This window comes from Eretmochelys imbricata, chromosome 26 (genome assembly GCF_965152235.1).
Source record: "Eretmochelys imbricata isolate rEreImb1 chromosome 26, rEreImb1.hap1, whole genome shotgun sequence".
Classification (NCBI taxonomy): Eukaryota; Metazoa; Chordata; order Testudines; family Cheloniidae; genus Eretmochelys; species Eretmochelys imbricata.
This window is the reverse complement of record NC_135597.1, coordinates 15,678,207-15,689,852: the sequence shown is the minus strand read 5'-3', so window position 1 is coordinate 15,689,852 and position 11,646 is coordinate 15,678,207. Positions and strand designations below refer to the sequence as shown.

The 11,646-nt window shown below is 59.8% G+C and overlaps 1 protein-coding gene across 3 annotated transcripts; it reads left to right on the top strand.

Moving 5' to 3' along the window:
- Positions 1-5,629: 5,629 nt before the first annotated feature.
- LOC144257638 (interleukin-1 receptor antagonist protein-like) lies at positions 5,630-10,511 on the top strand. 3 transcript variants are annotated; one of them, XM_077805670.1, is made up of 5 exons: positions 5,630-5,672; positions 6,408-6,468; positions 8,280-8,368; positions 8,891-9,015; positions 9,314-10,511. In XM_077805670.1, the coding sequence occupies exons 1-5, from the start codon at positions 5,642-5,644 to the stop codon at positions 9,521-9,523; spliced, it is 516 nt and encodes a 171-aa protein (XP_077661796.1). In that variant the 5' UTR covers positions 5,630-5,641; the 3' UTR covers positions 9,524-10,511. The 3 variants fall into 3 exon arrangements, with proteins under 3 accessions (XP_077661796.1, XP_077661797.1, XP_077661795.1); XM_077805671.1 differs by lacking the exon at positions 5,630-5,672 and adding an exon at positions 5,932-5,966; XM_077805669.1 differs by lacking the exon at positions 5,630-5,672 and having other exon boundaries at positions 6,052-6,468.
- Positions 10,512-11,646: the final 1,135 nt, after the last annotated feature.

The window sequence follows — 11,646 nt, the reverse complement described above, 5'->3', positions numbered from 1 at the left end:
TGTGAGCAGGGATTTCAAAGCATAAAGAGTGCTTTGGCCAAATGTTGCTGATGCCAGATGCTGACTCAGGCCACGTCTGATGCTACAGCACTGTAGATGCTTCCTGCGGCAACAGAAGGGGTAATCCACCTCTCCACGCCTGTGCCAGCAGCTAGGCTGGTGGAAGTGTTCTTCTGTCGCCCGAGCCATATCTACAGCGGGGGTGAGATTGGCACAGCAGGGGAGTGCTGTGCTATGGCACCCTAACTTTTAAGTGTAGACCAGGCCTTGGAGCATTGGGCCCGGAAAGAGCAGAACAGGGCTCCCGCAGGGGTCTGGCCTGCTGGACTCACGGTCAGAGATAGGGAACGCTGGCACCGAAGGCCCTGTGGTGGAGGCCATGGGCCTGCCCCTATGGAGCTGTGTGGATCCCTGGGCCCTGGTACACTAAACTGATTACTCCCAAAACTGGTTACAGGCCTGGCATCAACCCTGTGAATCCAGCCAGCTGGCTCCCAGGCCTTCTAGTTACTGGAGGAATAATACTCATTGCTAGGGTTGCCAGGAGTCCAGTTTTAGACCGGAATGCCTGGTCGAAAAGGGACCTTGGTGGCTGTGGTCAACAGCGCTGTCCGGGCCATTAAAGGTCCGGTCGGCGGCTCAGCAGGCCTAAGGCAGGCTCCCTGCCTGCTGTGGCTCCGCGCAACTCCCAGAAGCAGCAGCATGTCCCTGATCCGGCTCCTGCACATAGGAGCAGCCAAGGGGCTCCGCATGCTGCCCCTGTCCCAAGCACCACCCCTGCAGCTCCCCTTGGCCGGGAACCGCAGCCAAGGAGAGCTGTGGGGGCAGTGCCTGCAGGCAGGGCAGCATGCAGAGCTGCCTGGCCGCGTCTCTGCATTGGAGACGGAGGGGGGACATGCTGCTGCTTCCGCAAGCTGCTTGACGTAAGTGCCACACAGAGCCTGCACCCCTGAGCCCCACCCGTGCCCCGACCCCCTGCCCCAGCCCCGATTCCCCCTCCTGCTCGCTGAACTCCTCTATTCCAGCCTGGAGCACACTCCTGCACCCCAAACCCCTCATCCCCAGCCCCACCCCAGAGCCCTCACCTCCTCCCGCACCCCAGCCCCCTGAGCCAGCCCAGTGAAAATGAGCAAGTGAGTGAGGGTGGGGAATGCGAGCGACAGAGAAAAGGGGGAGTGGAGTGAGCTGGGGCAAGGCCTTGGGGCAGGGGTGGGGCCTCAGAGGTGGGGCAAGGGTGTTCGATTTTGTGCAAGTAGCCCAGGGGTGGCCAACCTGTGGCTCCGGAGCCACATGCGGCTCTTCAGAAGTTAATAGGTGGCTCCTTGTCTAGGCACCGACTCCGGGGCTGGAGCGACAGGCGCCAACTTTCCAATGTGCGGGATGGTGCTCACTGCCCCACCCCGGCTCTGCCACAGCCCTGCCCCCACTCACCCCTTCCCGCCCCCTCCCCGAGCCTGCAATGCCCTTGCTCCTCCTCCCCAGATCCTCCTGCATGCCATGAAACAGCTGATCTGGAGGTGTGGGGTGGGAGAGGGAGGCGCTGATTGGTGGGACTGCTGGTGGGTGGGAGGCACTGGGGGGAGTGGGAGCTAATGGGGCTGCTGACATATTACTGTGGCTCTTTGGCAGTGTATAGTGGTAAATTCTGGCTCCTTCTCCGGCTTAGGTTGGCCACACCTTGAGTAGAAAGTTGGCAACCCTACTCATAGCTGAGGCCCGATGTCCTTTCTGGGCAGATCTTGGAGGACTAAATTCACTGCTCTTTTCCACCAAAAGGACATCTCCTCCGGGCAGGGGGTGCCAAGGCAGCAGGGCCTCACGTGGGGGCTAGCCAGCACCTGCTCTGCCCTGTTGCAATGTCACCTGGGCCCTCACAGCTTGTGTGATCCACCCACGTCCCAGGGTGGTTTACAAGACCCACTGAGGTTGCTGCCAGGCAGGTCCCCATGCAGCACACCAGGGCCGGGCTCTGTCACTGAACGAGCCTGAAATATTTATTAGAAACAAAGGGAATTTCCTGGCCCACAACTCCGCTCCTCCTGCGTTGTGACTGGCCAGAGCTAGCCGTCACCTGGAGAAAGGGGACTGAGACAGGGGCTGTTTAAAATGAAAGCTGAACTTTGCAGGTCTGGAAAAACAATATTAAGGTTCCTAGTTACACAACCCCTGAACCCTGGGCGGGCTGGGAATGCCCCATTTGCGCCTGCAACACAAAGTCTGGATCTGGTGTTTCCCAGTCTTCACTAGCCCACCTTGTCTTCTGTTGAGAAGGATACACTTCAACCTAGCTGGAAATAACCTCCAACCAGTGGTGAAATCGGATACTGCTCCTGCTTCCCTGGAGAGTTGTTTAAGAAACTAGCTGTTTCGCCTCAGAATGGCTTCACTCAGGAAACACCCAGGGGGCAGTCTCCTAGGGGAGAAGTTGATTTGCACCCCTGCTGTAGCACGTACAGTCGGCAAGCTTCGCGGGTGACTCTGTGCTTTGCAACACAATAAAACTTCAGTCCTCTCTGCCTGGAAATCAGCAACGTTCCCTAGGCCTCCAATGTCTGGGGCACAGTCATAGTGACAGTCATGCCCCCATGGCCTCGTGCAGGGCCTGATGAGACACTTCTCACAGGATGTGACGGGCGGATGCAGCAGTGACTGCTGTGGCAATCTCAGTTCCTGTGGGACCAGGCCAGCTCTTCCCCTTTGGGCAGGAGCAGCAGACAAGGCTCTGCATAAATAAGACATTCCTTTTGCATCTGTGTTGCTGGGGAATTGAGGGTCGGGTAGCAGGTTCCCAGCCGCTCTCCTGGGAAGAGAGTAGCAGCCGTGTTAGTCTGTATTCACAAAAAGAAAAGGAGGACGTGTGGCATCTTAGAGACTAACCAATTTATTTGAGCATAAGCTTTCGTGAGCGACAGCTCACTTCATCGGATGCACTCACGAAAGCTTGTACTCAAATAAATTTGTTAGTTGCTAAGGTGCCACAAGTCCTCCTTTTCTTTCTCCTGGGAACATGTCACATTTCTAGATCTCAGGTCATTTATTCATAAGTCAAGGCAACATTCTGAAATCGAGCCAGAGTCTTGTACTGGCTCATCTCTCCCCCTTTCCCCCCCGCCTCCCCTCGCCCCGCCACTTTTGATTCATCCCCCACTGGCTCTTTTCAGCCCTGCCTTGAATCATAGCCTCAATCCCATTTCCTTCCTCTGTGCCCCTGCCCAGGTCTGATTCATGGCTCCACTCCTGCTCGTGGCAGGGGGCCACTGCTGTCCAAACAAATCTTCCGCCCGCCCACTAGGGAAGGAGATTGCTCAGACAGAGAGGAAGACTAGACATGGCAAGGAGGGCTCGATCTTGCGCTCACAGATGTCAGTGAGAGCTTTGACGCTAACAAATTGGCTGTCTGAAATTCCCAGGCCCCTTGTGCCCCTCACCCCTCTGGCAGATGGGCATCGGACAGAATCACAGCTGTGTTCATCTGGAGGACATCTAGCTTTGCTGATATGACCGCTATTATCTGGATTGGGGTAGCACCTAGTTACGGACCAGGCCCCCATGTGCCAGGCGCTGTACATTATTAGGTATATTACCGTAGAGCCTAGGTGCCCCAGTCACAGAGAGAAAACCTCAAAGAAGCTGAGGCCTGACTATGTGCCTCCCAGCCGAGTTCTGCTGCTTCTTCCAAGCTCTGAAGCAAAGATAATGGCCCAGTGGCGAGGTCCTTCCACGGCGGTGACGACAGTAGGAACTAGAGACTATTTAACCAGACAACCAGGGGAAAAAAGAACAGCAAATTTAGCACATACATTCGCTGAAGTCCTGGAAAGCCAGGGAAGGCCTCTTCATTCTGCCGCATCCTGAGGAACTGGATCTGGGACTCCAAATTAACAGCTGCCTGCAAGGAAGCTCAGTGCCCCTCAGAGAGAAGCAAAAGGAACAGGTGCTCCAACTGGTGGCCACTTTTCCAAAGGTATTCTCAGCTCGTCCATGGCCCAGCATCACATTAATGCAGAACCTGGTAAAGTAATACAGGACGGGTTCCAACCAATCACCGACAAATTGAGGGGGGCTGTCAAGGCCATGTTAGAACTCGGGGTAACAGAGGAATCCCTGAGCGACTGGAGGAGTCCTGTTGTGCTGGTTGCAAAGCCGGATGGCTCCCTGTGTTTCTGGGAGGACTTCGTTCCTACTCCATGTTGTGGATGGACGGACTCTTAGGCCAGCTGGGAGAAGCCCAGTGCATCGCCACTCTGGATTTGACAAAGAGATACTGGAACAAAGAGTCCTTATCACTGGACTCTCGGAAGAAGACGGCTTCCCCTACACCACTTGGCCTAATTCATTTTAAGACGATGCTCTTTGGGTTACAGGGGGCAGTGGCCCCCTTTTCAATGTTTGGTGGACCAATTACTCCAACCACATAATCAACATGCGGCTGCATACTTGGACAATGTAGTCATCTCCAGCAAGGATTGGGATTCCCATCTGGACAAATAGCTGCCCTTCCCCGATCACTGAGGGAAGCTGGGTTAATGGCTAACCCAGTTTGTAATAGGGAAAACAGGAATCCCATTATCTGGGATACATGGTCGGTGGAGGGCAAGTCCACCCCTAGATGGATAAGGTCTATGCCCAATGGGCACACAAGTTCGGGTCTTCCTAGGTCTAGCTGGCTACTATGACCGATTCATACCACGTTCACCACTATAGCAGCCCCACTGACTGACCTAACCAAGGACACTGCCACCAGGGTCGGAGCAGTGCCCGGAGGTGCCGGGGACATGCTCCGAATGGGGGCGGGTACCCGAGGAGCAGTGGGCGGTCCCAGGCCTTCCAGCCATTGGGACGACTGTTGCTGGTGTGATGCCATCTCCGTGAGCAGTTGTGCTGGCGAGTCAGCCGGCCGGTGCAGGAGCCGGTTCACCTCCGTCGCTCTTTGCACTGCAGTGATGGTTACAGTCCTCCCCACTTCTGGGACTGCCTCGTCAGCTGCTCTGGGGCCGTCTCCTAACTGTCTCCCTCTGGCCACCTCCAGTTGGCCCAGCCCTAAAATGGGTCAAGCAGCCCTTAAACTCCAGGGCGTTTGTTGTCTCCCTGTCAGTTCCTTAGAGGCAGCCTGGCCCGGTTGTTGCCCCTCCACTATCCCAGGCCTTTCTGCCTCCCCATCTCGCTCTGTCCTCCCTCCTTTATAGCTGTGGCTGCCTGCGAGCCTCCGTGACTGTCAGCCTGGTGCCTCTCTGCCTGGGCTCCACCTGGTCACCCGTAATGGGGCTCACAAAGCCCAGGGCTGTGCTGGGTGGCGGGGGCTATGCCAGAGTGCTGAGTGTATTGTCTTGCGGCCCTAGTGCCTGGGGAGAGGAGCCCAACTGCCGGCCCCAGTTTGCCAGCCTGGGAGATTCTGGCAATGTCTTCTCCCCGAGTTGGCAGCTCTAGCTTCCTGCCCAGCATGGTTTGCATGTAAAGCTGAGTGTGCTCAAACACAGGCTGGTCACGCTCAAAGGCCTCCCTCCTGCCTGGAGCAGCATTGTGCAACAGCAGCTCCCCGCCGAGCCAGCCTTCCCAGGTGTGACCCCGCCTCCTCTCGCTCCAAGCAGCATAAATAGGCGGGCGAAGCTCAGCAAGAAATCAGACAAGAGGCAGGTGAAGAATGGGCGACTCGGAGCCACGGGCGGGCCTGGGTACTGTATTGCCATCAGCAAGCTGCGAAGGGCTCTCTCTTCTGCTACTGCTCTGCTGGGCCTTGCGGCTCTCCGGGGCTTTTCTCCTTCCTCTTTTGCCGAGAGTGCATTTGATCTCCTTGTAGCTGGATCCCGGAGGCAGGCTGCCCCGCCCGCCCGAGACGCAGTGCCCAGGCAGGACAGGCGTTTGCAGCGCGATCACTGTGTTTTCAAGCCAGAGAATGGGCTGATATATTAAGACCTCGGTGGCGGGCAAGCAAGCGGCTCCACAGAGCCAGCCCGCGGCCAATCAGGGTCATTTGATTTTCTTTGAATAAGTGACCTTTTAGTTGTAAACAGGTGAAACCCCAGCTCATTTCTAAACAAGTCCCCTCCAGCTTAAATTTTAGTTGGGTTTCTCTGACCATAGTTTTCATTCCCTCCAAGGCGACACACAGGAAACAAAAGGTCACCGCAGTACGGAAGTTGCAGTGCAGCTGGTTACGACACCGGCTGCAAGGCGTGCAGGTTGACAATTACGCTACTGGAAATTTTGATACCACAGAATGAGTTACACTATAGAGCAATGATGTACATTGCGGGCATGCGGGAGCATGTGACGGCCTCTATAAAGAGACCCATACTGGCCCAATGGCAGAGTAGATCCACAGAGCAGGGGCAGCCGGTGCAGGATGGGTTGTCCGGTGTGTTGGCTCAGTTACCTGATAGTGCTTTTTCTCTGCGGTTTCTGTTCAGAGGCACATCCATCCGAGATTCATGAAAAGCCAGCAGCCCAGATGAAAGTCTTCAAGTACCGGTAAGTGATTTCTGCTTCCTGGCAGCACAGGGCTGCAGAGTTCAGATCCGTGGTCGAGCGTCAAATTGGCCGATTGCGAGGATTTTCACAAGGAGGACTGGTTCCCTGTGGTGGTTGCTCTCTGTATTGTGGTAGGGCCTTGGAGCCCTGGTCATGGAGCAGGGCCGTGTTGTGTGAGGTGCTGCACAGACACGGATCAAAAAGATGGTCCCTGTCTCAGGTGGTTCACAGGGGACTGGGCGGCTTGTGAAAGCGAGCGCAGATCCTAGAAGTGCAGGGAATTTTGGTCCCCACCACCTCTGAAACTTTGTGCCATTTACTGTCCTGTGGTGTTCAAAACCAGTCTCAGCCTCCCAGGCAGGGTGGGCACGGCCCCACGCAGCATAGGCCACCGAGCACACAGCTCAAAGAGCAGGTGAGGGGGGAGGTAGGCGTGCGTTGGCGGTGACAGGCGGGACGGGTTGGGTGTGACAAAGGGGATGTTCAGTGGGACCAGGCACCCATCAGCTCCTCCGCAATCCAGGAACAGGATCCCTGAGCTCACTGCCAGCAGAGTGGGGCCTATGGGAGGCCCGGGGCTGGCGGGTCCATGGGGCCATCGGCCCGTGTTGTCTTGTGGCACTGCTGGGTCCAGGGGCACTGAGGGCTGTGCAGAGAGAGGCTGGCACGGCCCTGCGTGGATGCTTTCATTTGGGCTTGGAGCAGGTTATATCTGTTTAGTTTAGATCAGTTGGGAACTGGTGCTGGGGCTGGGTATGGGGGCGGGTAGGGGTTTGGAGGGGCAGCGCAGGGTGCTGGGCATTGGGGGGAATGGGCAGGGTGCTGGGGGGGTTCAGTGCTGGGGCGGGGTGTTGGGGGGCTCAGTGCTGGGGATGGATGGTTGGGGCACTGGAGGGTTGGAGGGGCAGGGCAGGGTGCTGGGCATTGGGGGGAATGGGCAGGGTGCTGGGGGGGTTCAGTGCTGGGGCGGGGTGTTGGGGGGCTCAGTGCTGGGGATGGATGGTTGGGGCACTGGAGGGTTGGAGGGGCAGCGCAGGGTGCTGGGCATTGGGGGGAATGGGCAGGGTGCTGGGGGGGTTCAGTGCTGGGGCGGGGTGTTGGGGGGCTCAGTGCTGGGGATGGATGGTTGGGGCACTGGAGGGTTGGGGGGCAGGGCAGGGTGCTCGGCGTGGGAGGGGAGGGGCGGAGTGCTGGGGGGGTTCAGTGCTGGGGCGGGGTGTTGGGGGGCTCAGTGCTGGGGATGGATGGTTGGGGCACTGGAGGGTTGGGGGGCAGGGCAGGGTGCTCGGCGTGGGAGGGGAGGGGTGGAGTGCTGGGGATGGATGGTTGGGGCACTGGAGGGTTGGAGGGGCAGCGCAGGGTGCTGGGCATTGGGGGGAATGGGCAGGGTGCTGGGGGGGGTCAGTGCTGGGGTGGGGTGTTGGGGGGCTCAGTGCTGGGGATGGATGGTTGGGGCACTGGAGGGTTGGAGGGGCAGCGCAGGGTGCTGGGCATTGGGGGGAATGGGCAGGGTGCTGGGGGGGTTCAGTGCTGGGGCGGGGTGTTGGGGGGCTCAGTGCTGGGGATGGATGGTTGGGGCACTGGAGGGTTGGAGGGACAGCGCAGGGTGCTGGGCATTGGGGGGAATGGGCAGGGTGCTGGGGGGGTTCAGTGCTGGGGCGGGGTGTTGAGGGGCTCAGTGCTGGGGATGGATGGTTGGGGCACTGGAGGGTTGGGGGGCAGGGCAGGGTGCTCGGCGTGGGAGGGGAGGGGCGGAGTGCTGGGGCTGGATCTAGTTTGCGGCTTGTTGGCTCACACTCGCTGCCTTTCAGCCTTTGGGATGTGGCCCAGAAGTCTCTCTACCTGCGGAACAATCAGCTGGTCGCTGGCTATTTGCAAGGGCCCAACTCTGCGCTGGAAGGTGGGTTGCACCCGTTGCCCCCTCCGCTTCCCCTGCCCTGGGCGGGCGAGGGGCTGGGATGCTCCCGGGCAGATCTTCTGCTGGGCACCGTGCCACCACCCTCGCCTGGCAGCCAGAGCCTCCAGCTGGGCCTGGCCAGGCCCGCCCTGCCCTGGGTGCCTCAGCCTGGCTCTATCTCCCCGAGCTCCGTGCAGTTTGCAGCCATTGAGCAATTACGCTACAGCTCTAGGCCTGTGGCCCCAGGGCTGGCAACGCAGACCCCCCTCTCCCACTTGCCATGCTAAGTGCTAACCAGGCCAGTCTGGTTTTATTCCTCGTGGGCCAAATCCGGCCCCTTTGGCATGCTGGGGGCTCTGGCAGTTAGGTCACCTGGGTGGTCTGAGAGCTAGTTGGGCTCTCCCACCCTGGGACTCGCCGGGGCGGTAATTTCATCTGATGGGCAAGGGGCCTGAGCCGAGTGGGGCCTTGTGAGGGGCAGGAGGATCTGTCCTAGGGCTCACCCCCCGTCCCTTCTCCCCACAGAGAAAATTTGCTGGGTCCCCAACCGCTCCTTCGAGCGGGAGAAGTTCCCCATCATCCTGGGCGTCCAGGACGGGCGCCGCAGCCTGGCATGTGGGACGGGCGCCCTGCCCGCGCTGCAGCTGGAGGTGAGTGGGGACCCCACCTCTGATCTCTGTGTCCTACACCCCCTTTCCCTTGCCACAGGACCCCTCCCTGCCAGGGCTCCATTCCCCCGGCCCAGGCCTGGCTGCAGCGCAGGCTGGTAGCGGGTGCTCCCTTCCCGCCCTGCTCCACTGGAGTCCAGATCTCTGCCCACCCCATTGGCGACCTCCCTGCCCGGCACCAGTCCGAGCCCCTCCCCACTCAGTACAGACCAGCCCCAGGCCCTGCCTGGCCCCCGCGGGAGAGTCTCCGTCCCTCACCAGCCTCTCCCCTCCTGCGCAGGACGTGAACATCACGGAGCTGTCCCGGGGCGGTGAGGAAACCACCCGCTTCACCTTCTTCCGCTCCTACAAGGATGGCATGTGGCGCTTCGAGTCGGCTGCCAACCCAGGCTGGCTGCTCTGCACCTCCGCCCAGTCCAACGAGCCCCTGGGCCTCACCACCAGCCCGGACGCTGCCCATATCGTTGACTTCTACTTCCAGCTGTGCTGAGCCCAGCCGCCCGGGATGTGTGCCCCGGCCCAGCCTCCCCCCGGCTGTGTAGGAGGAGACCAGCTGGGTCGGGAAGGGCTGCATGACCTCTCCCTGACCCAGCCGCAACCTGCTGGGGCGCAGGAGACAGAGCCATGTCCCTAGGACTCCTGAGTCCCAGCAGGAGGGCACCGGGGCCTGATCCTGCCAGGAACTGCACCCCCTCCCGGTGGGGGTGTTTCAGGGCACCCAGCCCCTGGTAGAGCCAGGCCGTGCGCTTCAGCCAACGTGCCCCAAAGGGGGGCCCGATCCTGGGGGCCCCTCTCCAGAGCTGTGGAGCCTTTCCAAAGGGGCCTGCAGGCGTCCAGTGGCAAGATGGCCCAGCGGTTCGAGCACTAGCCGGGGACTTGGAAAACCCTGCTCTGCCAGACTCCCTTGGGCAGGTCCCGGAGCCACTCCGTGCCTTAATTTCCCCCCCTGTACAATGGGGACACCAGCCCTGCCCCCCGGGGTGTGTGAGGGTAACTCCATAGGTGGGGAGGGATTTCTCAGTGGTTTGAGCATTGGCCTGCTAAACCCAGGGTGGTGAGTTCAATCCTTGGGGGGGCCATTTAGGGATCTGGGGCAAAAATTGGGGATTGGTCCTGCTTTGAGCAGGGGGTTGGACTAGATGACGTCCTGACGTCCCTTTCAACCCTGGTAGTCTATGATTCTATGATTCATTAGCCGCAGGCTCTGGTGCTGGGGGCCAGACAGGGCCCATGGACAGGAATCCCAGAGCATGCGGGTGTCTGGCCGTGGGCCCGACAGAGCTGCAGCATGGCAGCACTGTTCCGGCTGGGCTCCGTGTCTCCCAGCGGTTCTGCTCTGCATGGCTGCGGAAGGGCCGGCTGCCCTGGAAGGGGATCTGGATGTGCGCCCTTGCTGTGTGACTAGCTCGTCCCACTGGAGAGCTCTGGCCCCATGGATCCCCCCCACCCCAGCCTGGCTTTGAATAAACGTGGAAAGTAGCTACCCATGCCTGAGTGACACTGTTGAGTTGAGATGCACCTGCCACCCTCTGGGCCCAACTCCCATCAAACGCCCCAGCTGGGCCATGCTGGAGCCCGGGGCTGGCCCCCCCCTCCCCCAGCCTGCTCCCCACAACTTCCAGGCTGGATAAACACAGGGGCTGATTCCCTGCAGGGCTTTGCTGGAGTAAGGAACGAAAGAGGCAAAGACAAGCAGGACTCCTGGGTTCCATGCCCTACTCAGCCACCCACTTGCTTCCCCACTCAGTGCCTCAGTTTCCCCAGCGGTCACATGAGACTAGTGCTCCAGGTCTATAGCCAGGTCCTGAGCTGGTGTCCATGGTGCTGCTCCATCAGAGTCAAGGGAACTGCGCCAGTCACAACTCCCACACATACAGTGCTCACTCCATGTTACCATTCCCCCCCACCCCCCAGGGGGATCCCACGTGCAGAGGAGAGCTGGCATGTTCCAGCTCTCCTCGCTCCCTGGGCCCATGTGGGATATGTTCCCCCTGCAGGGAAAGCGCCCTGTGCACTCTGCCATCCCAGCTTTACAGGCGGGCATGGGAGCACTGTGGAATACGCCTGTTGAACACGGGGGCTAGTGCATGGTGGGGGGCAGAGGAGCTGCCCCAGGGAATGGGACTGTTCAGGTACCGAAACCAGGGGAAGGGATTTTATACAATGCACCTTCAGCCTGGGGAACTCACTGCCACATGATGTCATAGAGGCCAAGAGCTTGGCGAGGTTCCACCAAGGATCCATTTATCCTGCGTGAGACTGTTCAGAGCTACAGAACTGAGCCACTTCAGGGGTTGGATTCATCCAGGAGAGGGGCTAACACAGCAGCTGGGATCTGAGCCCCTTGCCCCTGGGTCTGACAGGGTCAGGGGGAAACGGCTCCCGTGGGCGGGTGGTCCGGAAGGGCCCCTGGAGTGGCTGGGAGTGGCCCCATGGCAGACAGGCCCCGGGGTGGGCTGGGCATGGGTGCGATGTCCACGCCCTTTGTGGATAGAGTTTGCAGGCAGGGGACTGGGGCAAGAGAGGGGAGCGTGTGTGCCACACCCAGCCCCACAGCGTCAGTGGGAGCGCTGGGCACGTGAGGAACATGGGGGGGTAGCACTCCCAGTGAGC

Excerpts from the sequence above, each read along its gene's own strand:
- LOC144257638 (XM_077805669.1), top strand. The coding sequence starts at position 6,344 with ATGGGTTGTCCGGTGTGTTGGCTCAGTTACCTGATAGTGCTTTTTCTC. Across the intron at positions 8,369-8,890 it reads GCCCAACTCTGCGCTGGAAG|AGAAAATTTGCTGGGTCCCC; the intron begins GTGGGTTGCACC and ends TTCTCCCCACAG. Across the intron at positions 9,016-9,313 it reads TGCCCGCGCTGCAGCTGGAG|GACGTGAACATCACGGAGCT; the intron begins GTGAGTGGGGAC and ends CCTCCTGCGCAG.